The 13,548-nt window shown below is 42.2% G+C and overlaps 1 protein-coding gene across 1 annotated transcript in view; it reads left to right on the top strand.

The window, feature by feature from the left end:
* Positions 1-974: 974 nt before the first annotated feature.
* The window catches only part of grk3 (G protein-coupled receptor kinase 3), a 282,207-nt gene continuing 269,633 nt past the window's right edge, over positions 975-13,548 (top strand). The window contains exons 1-2 of the mRNA XM_070887915.1: positions 975-1,453; positions 11,174-11,250. Coding sequence (XP_070744016.1) covers positions 1,341-1,453; positions 11,174-11,250 — 190 coding nt within the window. The 5' untranslated portion in view covers positions 975-1,340. The remainder of the gene's footprint in view (positions 1,454-11,173; positions 11,251-13,548) is intronic.

The raw sequence follows: 13,548 nt of genomic DNA, 5'->3' as shown, positions 1-13,548 counted from the left end.
TTCCTGGTCCATGCTGGTTTGCTTATTCTGAGCCATCATAGCAACAGCCTCAGGTATTGTGGAATTGTACCCCAGCAAGAATCAGCACCTCAGTGAAAAGAGGGAAGAAAACTAGGGGGCGGGGGAGAGAGGAATGACAGAACGGGAAAAAAAATCCTGTTTTTTTTTTAGTTTACGTATCTTCTGTCCTGACTGTGTTGACTTATGCTGTGGTACAGTTCCAAATGCACCAGTCTTCAATCAGGATCGTCCAAATGATCAATCATGGTGTGAACCTATGATCCTGATGTCTGCATAGGTGGGCTTTCCAGCAAGTCACAGGTCTGATAGTAAATAAAAACTGCTAGTTGTTGGTTTATGCCAGCACTGAGCATTAATCACCAATCTAACCTAATCTAAACCTAAAATGTACAGAACTGACTCTTCCTTGCTTTCCGTTTTTAAATTTTTACTTGCCATTGAAATTAGATGTGATTTCTAATTTAAAAAACATGTCCAACCTATCGCAGTAAATACTAAATATTGGGAGTTATTTTGTATAATTGAGTAAGGCGCTCACGTCTCTTTGTGTATTACAGTCCTAATCGCATTGAATACCGAGTTATAATTGAATCTGACAAAATCTTGATAATGTCGCTCTTTCCGACACCAACCCGATTGTACCATTTTAAATCTGGAACAGGCTTCACAAGCTCTTCCTGTCTGCTTCAAGCACAAGTAGCCGATTTTTTTTTTGTCTCTCTTTTCCGATGTGTATGTTTTTGTTCTCAAAAGATTAAGCTGTTCTTAAATTTCTGCATTTGTCTGTAGAAGAAGCCTTCGGCCAGCCAGTGACCCTGATCCAGCAAGCCTCTGGTTAGAAAAATAAAAGGACTCCAGTTCCACGTTTTCAGAGAGATCCTCCTCTCTGACACCAGGAGGAAGTGGAAAGCTTCAGTCTCTGCTCATGGCCACTGCACAACAGAGAGCATCAGTCTGCACCAAGCCAAAAGGGACAAAATAAAAGACTGCTGGAGCAGAGCAGATCTAAAGAAAAGGACCTTTTCTTGACAGCCATCCTGGAGGCTTCCCATTCCCAGGAATGAGGACTGAAACCTGGCTGGTTCCCAGATGATACAGTTGGACAGAGTTTCTGCCTGTTAGCTCCTTGGGGGGGAAAAAAAACGCTCTTTTGTTTTTTTTTTCCCCTTTCCTCAGGGGAGGTTGCAGCGTTCCCCTCCCTGCCTTGGGCCTGTCTCTGGCGGTTTGTGGGTGCCCGCGCCTCTCTGCTTGTTGCCCTTGCTTAAGAGCCTCCCTCGCCTCTGTGTGTGTGTGTGTGTCTCTCTCTCTCTCCCAGCAAGATGGCGGACCTGGAGGCTGTGCTGGCTGATGTGAGCTATTTAATGGCGATGGAGAAAAGCAAATCGACTCCAGCCGCCAGAGCCAGCAAGAAAATTGTACTGCCAGAGCCCAGGTAAGAAACGAACGAAAGAAAGGAGGAATCCTGAGGGGAAAATGTCTCCAATTCCGAATTTAAAAGATGCAGCCCGTTGGTCATGTCAAGCGTAGCACCTCCGAATTACCATCAAAACACAACAGCAGCTGTCATTTATTGCACGGATTCTTCATAATACACGAACACATAAATAGGTTATTAACAGAAGCTCGAGAGATCCAACGCGTCTCACCTCGGTGCAAATCCAGCGGGATTGAATCGACAGTTCGATCCGAGACATTCATTCTCTGCAGCCTCACCGTTAATATCCCAATTTCAGTGAATCTCAAATTTGCTTTATTTATTTTTAAAATGTTAAATACCTCATGAAAATCAATGTGAAGGAATAACGTTTATTAAGTGATTCTGTATCTCCGAAGGCCAACAGGGTCATGCATATATATTTTTAAATCAAAAAATATATATTCCCCATGCAGAAAAAGTGTGCAAACACAAAATAATGTAGGTAGGAATGATTTATTTTGTTCTTGCCGAGCTATCACGTGAGTCTTCTGTCCATTTTCTGTATTAACACATTCCCAGTAAGAATTACATTGAGGATTTGTTTCAACTGATCAAAATTTATTTTGAATAAAACATGTCTAGGTTAAAATGAAGAACAGCTTGACAAAGAAAATTGTAGAAAATGGTTTATTTTCTTTTCTTAAAAAATAAAAATAGCACTGTTATCAAAATTTCAGATAGGTTTCATGCAGAGAGTCTGAATCGTGTAAAATATTTTTTTAAAAAGAAAGCTTATGTAAGGTGTGATTAAATGTGAATGCAGTATCATGTAAAATTGAATAGACAATTTGGTATAGCGTTATGCAGCAAAATCCATTTTTGAAGGAAAAGTGCTATATAAATTTTAAATTTTTGAATATAGACCATTCACGCTAGGAGTAACAAGATTGTGTAGGTTTTATGGTTCCTTCCTGTCTGATTTGAACAAACACAAGCACAGCAGCGTGCAATGTGTGTTGTGCGAGAGAGTTGGTGGATACGTTGCTTCTTAACTGTGAACAATAACAATTTGGAAATTCAAATTAAAGCAAGGACATTGGAAACTGAACTGGGATATGAAATGAACTTGAATGCAAATATGGTGCATGTGTGTGTGAAAAAACTTATGAAACTATACACAGGGTTTGCATATCTGTTAAATGTAGTGTTTGTTGAAGGACTTAAAAGTTAAAGTATGTAATTTATGTCCCTCAAAGAGACCCACTTGTCAGTTTTGATCAAATTTTCAATTCTGTTGAGCAGTCTTGCAATTTTTGTTATGGATGTGATGCACTCACAGGAAACAAAACGAGTTAGCCGATTTCCAGAGGGGAATCTGGTTGTTGGAATTTGTTTTAAAAAAAAATGATAAGAACTATCAGTTTTTAAAAGTTTTTTCAAAAAGGCTGTATATACGTATATTAAAGTAACTATGAAGCGGTCTGGATGACATCATCTATTATGCATCATTGTTGATGGTGATCAAGTATTCTCTCTCATCCATATTTTGAGCCTGCGTCTGAAAGGTTTTTTGCAGGTATTTTTGAAAAAACATTTCTTTCCATCATTAGATTTTTTTTCCTAAAATAGTCTGGGGGAAAAAAATCCCACAATGATTAATGTTACAAATCTAGGGGGTTGAAATTGCCCCTCAGAGAGGCCCGTAGCGCTAATGGGGCGCTAAATGGTTTTCGTCTGGGTGCAGCGGTCAGGAGGCTTTGTGCCATGCCCCGTGATTAGCGACCCGGCGTGGTGCAAACACAGCAATCATGTCATCGACGTGCGCGCCGACCCCTTTGTGCCCCGCGGTGGAAATTGCCTCGTGGGATGCAAGATTGGTGTGGGGCGATGCCACCAACAGCTTTGCGGAGCAAGGACTGTGGTGGCTGGGGCACACCTGCTGCCATTAAAGGGGAGGTGGTAGTGCCGCCGCCATCTTCTGTGTCGGCCGACATTTCAGTCCAACAAGCAACCAGGCACCCCCTCTTGGGCTGGCCCTGCCAACACCCTCCCTGGTGGCCCAGTGGGTGCCACTAAAGCGGCTGCTGAGTTCACAGTGGCCCTTCCCTTTTTAAAAGGAGAGGAATGTTGTGGCACGTCAGCGCCGCGCTGACAGTCACTCCTCGTTAGCACCCCACACTACCTTTTTTGCTCTGAGACCCCAATTCCACGCGATTTAGCGGCCCATCTCTCTGGGGGCTATATTTTCTTAATTCAAATGATGCGCCCAAAACCGGGCGCGAGGCAATTTTGCTCCTAGGAGTTAAGCAAATGTAGATTCTAGGAGTGAACCTCTGTTTAAAATATAATTTGAATGACTGTAAATTACCATTGTGCAAATTACCATTGCGCTTTCACTAGCATGAAAGGCCCTTAATTCACAAGCGCTGCGGGAGTGAATTACGAAGAGCTCTCCCGCTAATGAAAGAGGCGCCTGAATGCATCATGCAACTGTGATAGTTGGCAATACTTATTCTTTGGCAGTTGATTGGCTGGGGCTCAAAGTCAGCTTGGAAGTTCCCCTTTGGTCTAGTGAGAAAAAGCACTGCCAGGTGTAGCATTAAGTAATATAGACCAGAATGTCCCAGGTTCAGCACCCAGTCTGTGTGGAGTTAGCTGATCTAATCCAGGATATTGGAATTGATCTTGGTGTCTTGGGTCGAGGGATGGGAAAAATCAGCTGAGGTTCTCGCTTCTGATTGCTACCCAATGGTCACTGCTAGAAATTGTGTGGGGGTCAATGTTGACCCCATGGTTGAAGCTACCTGACACTGTCTAGGCTCACAAATGAAGAATAGCCACTTGCGGGAGGTACCAACTGCGTGCTGACATTCAAGGAACTGTACCCCAGCTAAAGTTAATGCATTCAGTTTTTTATAGGTCTACAATTCTGCTGCTGGAATGAGAGTCAGAATTAGTGTAAACAACAGGTCGCTGAAGTAGCACACTGTCAATATTAAAGGGGCTTCAGAGAGATCACAAGAATGGCTGATGTGTGGAATAGTGAATATGGGGTTTCTGTTGTAGTTGTAGTTGGGACTGGGAATATTGATGGGATGGAACACAGGAAGCTTTACTCTTCATCTAATTTGTGCTTTCCTGATCTCATTGAAGGAGGCAGTTTAGATGGAGCATTATTTTGCATTTAGCTGGGTTGTACCTGAACTTGGGAGTGCCTGATGGAGAACTGCAGAGGGATTTTTAATCTGAATCTGCCCCAGGGCAGAGGCAGCTTTATTTTTCATTCAAATGTACTGTACCTGACCTCGGAGTACTTGATGCTAACACTGACTGCTCAGGGTGGAAGCTGTTTCATTGCTCAGCATGGTCTACCTTGACATGGATAAACAGATAGTATATATTATATATATAAAAAAATTTTTAATTGTTAAAATTTGCCCAGTCCTGTATTTAGACAGGAATTATTGTTCACCGTCAAGCTTCATGCAGAAACATATTTATCTACACCGTACTTGCAATTACATCACAACAATATCTTGGGTTTCTGGAAATATATATATATTTATATTATATATTATATCCAATGATATTGGGCATTTGGCTCAAGGAAGCTCTTTTTTAAAATTTAAGATGAAATTATTGAGCTCTCTAATGGCTCAGTGACTTTATCTGGCAAGTAACAGCCATACAAACCTGGAATGGTCCCAGTTTCATTGCTGATCTATGCTGCGTTGTCTGGGCGATGTTAGAAAGAAGAAAGACTGACTTGCATTTATATAGCGTCTTTTACGACCACCGGAGGTCTCAAAGCACGTTCAGCCAATAAAGTACTTTTGGAGTGTAGTCACAGTTGTAATATGAGAAACGCGGCAACCAATTTGCACACAGCAAGCTCCCACAAACAGCAATGTGATAATGACCAGATAATCTGTGAGATGTTGATTGAGGGATAAATATTGGTGGGACACTGGGGATAACTCCCCTGCTCCTCTGCAAAGCAGTGCCATGGGATCTTTGTCGTTCACCTGAGAGAGCAGACGGGGCTTCGGTTTAATGTCTCATCCAAAAGACGGCACCTCCAACTGTGCCAGCCTAGATTTATGTGCTCAAGTCCCTGGGACTTGAACTCACAACCTTCTGACTCAGAGGCGAGTGTGTTACCCAGTGAGCCATAGCTTGCTAAAATAGACATTCATGCCCTTGGGTTAGGGAAGGGAAAAGTTCATGTGTCATGTGATGGATACAAGACTGGGCATGGCTGTGATGACTCATACCCTGCCCCCCTTAGCCAAGCAGTCACTGTTGCCGCTCAGACATTAATAACTTGGAGAACAACAAGCAACCGGTGGAAAGGGAGAGAGAGAAAAATGAACTTTAAAAAAAAAAGTGGGCAACAAAAATTTGCTAAATATCTTTACAGTTTATACATGAGCAATTCTGTTCTATCCAGGAGGTGAACAAGAACATCCCAGATAATTCATTTTCCTGTCAAATGGGACATGCTTCTCAACCCGTTGCTCCCCGATGACATACCACAACATCGGGACTCCCCAAACACCGTAACAATTTTAGCTATAATCTCCATTTTAAAAAAAATGACATTTTTATAAATAGCAGGACTGACTGCCATAAATATCATGTTTGTTCTGTTTTTACTGCTCTGAACTGTATTCTACAACAACAACTTGTATTTATATAGCACCTTTAACATAGTAAACTGTCCCAAGGTGCTTCACAGGAATGTCGTCAAAACAACATTTGACACCAAGACACACCAGGAGATATTAGGGCAGAGGACCACAAGCTTGGTCAAAGAGGTAGGTTTTAAGGGTTTCTTAAAGGAGGAAAGAGAGGCGGAGAGGTTTAGCGATGGAATTCCAGAGTATAGGGCCCTGGCAGCTGAAGGCACAGCCACCAGTGGTTGAGCGATTAAAATCGGAGATGCTCGAGGCCAGAATTAGAGGAGCGCAGATATCTCGGAGGGAGGGGGGGTAGGGTGTTGTGGGGCTGGAGGAGATTACAGAGATGGGGAGGGGCGAGACCATGGAGGGATTTGAAAATAAGGATGAGAACTTTAAAATCGAGCCGTTGCTTATTTGGGAGCCAATGTAGGTCAGAGAGCACAGGGATGATGGATGAGCGGGACTTGATGTGAGTTAGAACACGGACAGCCGAGTTTTGAATGACCTCAATTTACATAGGGTAGAACATGGAAGGCCAGCTAGGAGTGCGTTGGAATAGGCAACTCTAGAGGTGACAAAAGCATGAGTGAGGATTTTGCAAATTCTGGCAGAACCAGCAGAATGTAGGGCGAAGCCTACCAGGGTGCAAAACTGCGACAGCCTTCAACTGAGGGTTAATTGTACATTTAATGCCAAAACGGACATCACTCGTGTCAAAATAATTTCTCATGACCATCAGCTTGGAGATATAAAAGATGGAATATCTTTCCCCGCAATTCCTTTTATGAAGGTATTTGAGTTTTGTGCAGCACATGTCGATAACAGGAATATGCGGTGTCTACTTGTATCACTGATGTATGTCTTATAGCCCTAGATTGTGGCTCTACAAGGACAGGAACCCATCGGTAAGGAAATGTCAATATCTTTGTGATAGATGTAGTGAGGGAGAAATTTGGTTCCAGCTTTGTGCCCCTCCTCTCCCACGCACAGAGCACAGAGTTTACATCACTGAAGGAGGCGATTCAGCCTAGCATGTCTGTGCTGCCTCTTTGGTAGACCAATCACAAAGCTAATCGCACTATTCTGCTCTCTTCCCGTAGCCCTGTATTTTCCTCTGCTACAAATATTTATTCAGTTTTGGTGCAATGGCCTCTGCCTCAAGCATTCCCTGCAGCAAAGCATTGCATACTCCAGCAAATCTCTACAGGAATTTCTCCTAACCTCTCTCACTCTCTTACGGGCAATTTTAAAGTGACGGTACCTTGTCGCTCACTCCCCGGCCAGAGAAAATATTCCTTCCCTATTCACTCCATCAAAATCCTTCATAATTTAAAAAAAAAACTCTCTCAAATCTCCTTTCAGCCTTCTAGCACCTGTGGAAATAATCCCAGAATTTCAAATCTTTTATAGTTCTACTGTATGCTGTTTATGGCTTTAATGACCCTTCCAAAATGGGCCGTCTGAAACTACATACATTGTTTTAGCTGCAGCCTAACCAATGTTTTGTACAAATTTATATATATTTTTTTAACTCTTTTATTCTATGCAGCTATTTATAAAACCCAAAGTACTGTTGGCTTTTTTTTTTGAGAGCTTTATCTCCGTGCAATCGCACTTTCAGAGAAAGATGTATTTGCATCCTTGGATCTCTCAATCTGTGTCCTTCAGCATCTTTGCATTGTTGTCACTGGAAGAAGATCTAGCTCTAAGCCCGTGTGGTGGCTGGTGTGCAACGGTCCTCACACAGGCATCTTCCACCCTTCAACATGTAGTTTGGACCTGGAATATCAGATCCTTCGTTTAAACACCTGTGAACTCATCCCTTTTTGGCGTGGAAGCAAGTCATCCTTGATACGACGGACTGCCTATGATGATAATGATGATTGACTGTGTACTCTCATTGTTTTTTTTCCTGCCAGATATTACCATGCATGTATCTTTGTTAAATTGCATCTGCCACCTGTCTGCCAATGTCACTAATCTGTCTGTTTTCTGAAGTCTTTTATAGTTCTCCTTGCTGTGTGTCAAATCCCCTACTTTTGTGTTTTCAACTAATTTTAAGAGTGTGCCTCTCATGCTCAAGTTCAAATCATCTTTATATACCAATAACAAAAATGGGCCCACCACTGGCACTACCAACTCTTCTCCAATTCAAGACCTATTATACCAACTCTTTGATTTCTATCCATGCGGCTATACTTCTTGTACCATATGACACCCCCCAACCCCCACCCCCCGTCCCCTCGAGATATCCAAGTGCCATGGGATGTTTTACTATGTTAAAGGTGCTATATAAATACAAGTTGTTTTCAGAGACACCTTACTGAACATCTATACATTGCATCCACTGCATTCGCTTCATGTATTCAATTAATTCCTTCTTCAAAAAGCTCTTAAATTTTTCAAGCATGACTTCCGTCCTTGACTAACCCTTGCTTTTGTATATGCTCACTAATTTTATCTCAATTTATGGATTCTGAGAGTTTGCCCACAACTGACATTGGGCTAACTGTCTATTTTTAGAGTGGTGTCGATTCTGAGGGACTGCCTATGATGATGATGATGTCTATAGTTTCATCCCTTTTTGAACAAAGGTGTGCATTGACTACTTTCCAATCCAATGACACAATTTGTATATTTAAGGAATGAGAAATTGTGGGCAGAGCCTCTGCCTCTATGACCTCTTTCAACAGTCTTGGGTGTATGCCATCAGGGCCCAGTGACTTATTCGCTTTGAGTTCTGCACTGTCATGGTCCTACAAGGATTGGCACAGTGAGCAAGTGATCTGTTCACAGGGCTGTGGCCATGAAGCTGTGTGCGTACGTCCATTAGGAAGCATGCTGGAGGATGGGTTTGATCATTCTTGGCAGAAGTGTCTTGCTGCCCTCCTGTCTTCCGAAAGGGATGAGATCAGGAACTATATATGTAGACTCAACTAACTCTGCATCACGTTTGCACATCAACATGCTAGGGGCTGAGCCATTGCAGCCTTCTTGCCTGCTGCATAACCAAAGGGAAGGGAACGATTCTGAGAAAAACCCCTGGGACTGACCCCTGCAACCACTGTCAATTGGAGGATAAAGTGAAACACATTTTTTTGAAGATTGGTTGAAATTCTCACTTGCGTAAAACAAGCAGCAACTTGATTTATATCACTGCATTAATGTAGAAATTATCTTAAGGAGCTTTCACATAGAGAGGAAATTGACAAAATAGTTAAAGAAAAAGATGGCGAGCCAAGGTACGAGAGTTAGGAGGGGTGTCTGTAAAGTCGAAAAGATGAGTTTTGAAAAGGTTCTTACAGTAGACAGAAATTAAAGGGATTTCTAGAGAGTATGGCACTGAAGGGTGGGGCGAAGTGAGGGGGCACACACAAAAGACCAGAGTTGGCAGAACAGAACTTGTGGGGTATCATAGAATGGTTACAGCACGGAAGAAGGCCATTCGGCCCATCAAACCCATGTCAGCTCTCTGCAAGAGCATCTCGGCTAGTCCCACTCCCCTGTCATTTCCCCGTAGCCCTGCAATTTTTAAAACATTTCAGGTACTTATCTAATTCCCTTTTGAAAGCCGTGATTGAGTTTGCCTCCATCACCCTTTCAAGCACTGCATTCCAGATCCTAACCCACTCGCTGCATAAAAAAAGTTTTTTCTTGTGTCGCCTTTGGTTCTTTTGCCAATCACCTTTTAATCTGTGCCCTCTGGTTCTCGACGCTTCTGCCACTGGGAACAGTTTCTCTCTATCCATATCTGTCCATATCCCTCATTATTTTGAACATCTCTATCAACTCGATGTAATGCTAAAGGAGGTTGCAGAGACAAGGGATAGCAGGGCCATGGAGGAATTTTACTTTGATTTTGCTGTTGGTTGCATGAGACCCTTGCATTGATAGCCAGTGGTACTACTGTGACGTCCAGCTTAATATAAAAATAGCTTAACACTGGAGTAAGTCCTGGTGGTTACAGATCTGTCAGTGCTGGTGATAGTGGTGGGAGCAGTTTGTGATGATTAATATCATACATTGGCATAAGTAAGCTTTTCCCTTTTGCTTAATGATATTGATACAGTTTTTAAAAAGCCCAGTGACAACAACTTCCCAATCTCTCCATGCCAGCACTTTTTGTTCCTGTAATCAATAAAGAATAACAGAAAACCGAAGCACTTTATTCCTCAGTGGTTTGTTTATCTCTGTGTCGTGCTCTCTTTCTTTCCAACTCTCCAGTTATTGGAGGGTTTGATTGCAGCCGGTTAAATCAGATAACCAAATGATATATAATCGGTAAATAAGTGATGAGAATTAATTTGAAGGCCAGAACTTTATACAAATAATTGGTACACTTGGTGGTCCAGGCCCTGCCCTCCAAAATACATTCAATTAAGAAGGGTATGCTAACACAGTGAATAATGAATTTGGAGCTGTATGCAGTTGTAACTTCCATGCCATGACCTCAGCCACAATACTCTGCTGAGTGGAGGGGCCAGCTGTTATCCGCAGGAAAAGATGGTAAAATCACCCAAGAGTAATGGTTAATAGGTGATGGTAGTGGTGGTGAGGGGTCATTTTTGTGCTATGAGAGAATAAAATCAGAAGAAGAGTCATTCCGGGAGTAGATTGGCGAGGGTCAAGCAATTCCCCAGAGGGAGGGGAGAGGAGCTGCTATATATCTGCAAATAGCCAAATACAGAGATCAGCACTGACAGACTAGGTTTTGCCTGCCTCCTTGGTAGCGGAGGGCTTGTGGCACGGGGGCAACAGAAGAAAAGTAGAAAGACTGAAAAGTAAATATTTCCCAAAATATATATTTTTAAAGGAGGTACCAGATATCAGGACAATTACTGTATTATTGAAAGAAAAAACTCTGCAGCATCCTCCCTCTCCACTCGACCACAATTTGTTACTCATTTGTCTTTCAGAAACTAATTAAAGAAATCGTATGCCTCCGTCAGTAGTAATACATATGGGAATTCATGCAATTTCTTGGGAGTCAACATGTTGCTGTTTAATGGAACAATTGGGAGATTTTTAATTTTTAATTTTTTTTAATTTTCAGCATACGCAGTGTAATGCAGAAATATCTGGAGGAAAGAGATGAGCTGACCTTTGAGAAGATCTTCAACCAGAAAATTGGTGAGTGGAAAAAAAAAAATGTACATGTTTCAGTGATAATGATTGTGTGCTGCAGGGGGTTGATTTTCTGAGTTCTGCTTTTAATAGTGTCCTACAAACAGCAGATATGTCATCAACAAGGGTGTGAAATTCAACCCGTTGAATGCTGGCTGACCCTGTTCACACTTTTTGTTCACTTGATCATTTTTCTTATCTTTTTCTTCACTTCTCTCCTGAAGTTGTGACTTTTGCTGGGGTACGGCTTCACATGTGCCCGCAGCCATCTGGTACATAACCCAAGTAGTCATTCTTCATGTGCAGCTTAGAAAAACGATAAAAATAAAAAAGCCGTGCAGGGCCTCACATTGGAGCCTGTCCTACACACACATACTTTTCAGCAGGAGTCACCAGATGATTGACCAGGTATGGAAACCATTGTTTCTTTCTATCCTCGTCACTAGCCTGGGAGTACCGAGACCAAGTGTGGTTTCCCCCGACCATATTCAGCTAGTTCAGGATAGATCTGGGATTGAACCAGGGACCTCCCTGGCCATAATGGCTCAGGGTACTCGTGAACTTAACTAGCTAAGCCAACGTGTGAGCACAAACCTGTATTTAATCAGCACACGTCTGAATAATGATATTCTGTCACGTTTTAAATGTTGAGTGTTGTCAAACAAGATGAGAATAAAGAGCTTTTTGAACAGGGTGTTTATTGACCAATGTGCTGGAGCCCTGATGCAATCAAATAAATTTATCGAAGAAATAAGTGCACCAGCAGGATTGAAATGGCAGAAATAAATGGTCCTAAATGGACCAATCGGAAGTATCTTCAGTGGTATTCTCATGTTTCCTGTCCTGCCCAACCAAGGCTGCTGCTTTGCTGCCGCCTGAATGCTGGATCATTATTTCTAACCTGCTGATTTCTCATTCCCAAACTGGTGGGTCAACCCTCAGCCTGATCGTGTGCTCAACCTGGCAGCTAATTTTCAGACTTGGATTAGTTCTGCAGTTTCCATTACTGATGCTAACACTTGTTCACTCCCATTCATTCTGTTACCCTGCTGAATGTCACCAACGTCCTACCAAAGGCCATCACCACAATTAATGTAAATAACTCAATTCTATACTCAAAAAATTAATCAAATTAAGCTTCCGCAACTCCAGGGCTATGGATGATTGTTGAGATGCTATGAACTCAACTCCAATGATGCACAGAATGTTTTAATACTTACTCAGTTGATTTTTACTCAAACGCTTCATGGAGACTTTGTTTTCCCATCTCACATGTCAGCGTCCTTTTGTCAGAGAGTACTGCTTAGAGCATCAGAAGCTAACAATAGACCTGGAAACATTAATTGGAGAGAGAATTGATTATTCTCCAAACTGTATTATTCTTCCTGCAGGGCACTCGGGTAGTTTATTCTGTGCCTCAATTGTTTAGAACAAACGCAAGAATGGGACAGAAAAAGGTTATTGAACCATGATATAACACCTGGTCGACCATCAACTTTACCAGGCCATACATCTGTCATACAACAGACCCATCTACTCTTAAATCCTGCAGTATACATTCTAGACCTTTGATTTCAGAGTCTTGACAGCTAATGATGAAATGCATCCCAGGGTATTAAAAGAGATGGCGGAAGTTATAGCAGATGCATTCGTTATAATCTACCAAAATTCTCTGGACTCTGGGGAGGTACCAGCGGATTGGAAAGCAGCTAATGTAACGCCTCTGTTTAAAAAAGGGGGCAGGCAAAAGGCAGGTAACTATAGGCCGGTTAGTTTAACATCTGTAGTGGGGAAAATGCTTGAAACTATCATTAAGGAAGAAATAGCGGGACATCTAGATAGGAATAGTGCAATCAAGCAAACGCAGCATGGATTCATGAAAGGGAAATCATGTTTAACTAACTTACTGGAATTCTTTGAGGATATAACGAGCATGGTGAATAGAGGTGTACCGATGGATGTGGTGTATTTAGATTTCCAAAAGGCATTCGATAGGGTGCCACACAAAAGGTTACTGTAGAAGATAAAGGTACGCGGAGTCAGAGGAAATGTATTAGCATGGATAGAGAATTGGCTAGCGAACAGAAAGCAGAGAGTCGGGATAAATGAGTCCTTTTCCGGTTGGAAATCAGTGGTTAGTGGTGTGCCACAGGGATCAGTGCTGGGACCACAACTGTTTACAATATACATAGATGACCTAGAAGAGGGGACAGAGTGTAGTGCAACAAAATTTTCAGATGACACTAAGATTAGTGGGAAAGCGGGTTGTGTAGAGGACTCAGAGAGGCTGCAAGGAGATTTGGA

Source organism: Pristiophorus japonicus, chromosome 8 (assembly GCF_044704955.1).
Source record: "Pristiophorus japonicus isolate sPriJap1 chromosome 8, sPriJap1.hap1, whole genome shotgun sequence".
In the NCBI taxonomy this organism is placed as follows: domain Eukaryota; kingdom Metazoa; phylum Chordata; class Chondrichthyes; family Pristiophoridae; genus Pristiophorus; species Pristiophorus japonicus.
This window is presented reverse-complemented; position numbering and strand designations above follow the sequence as displayed.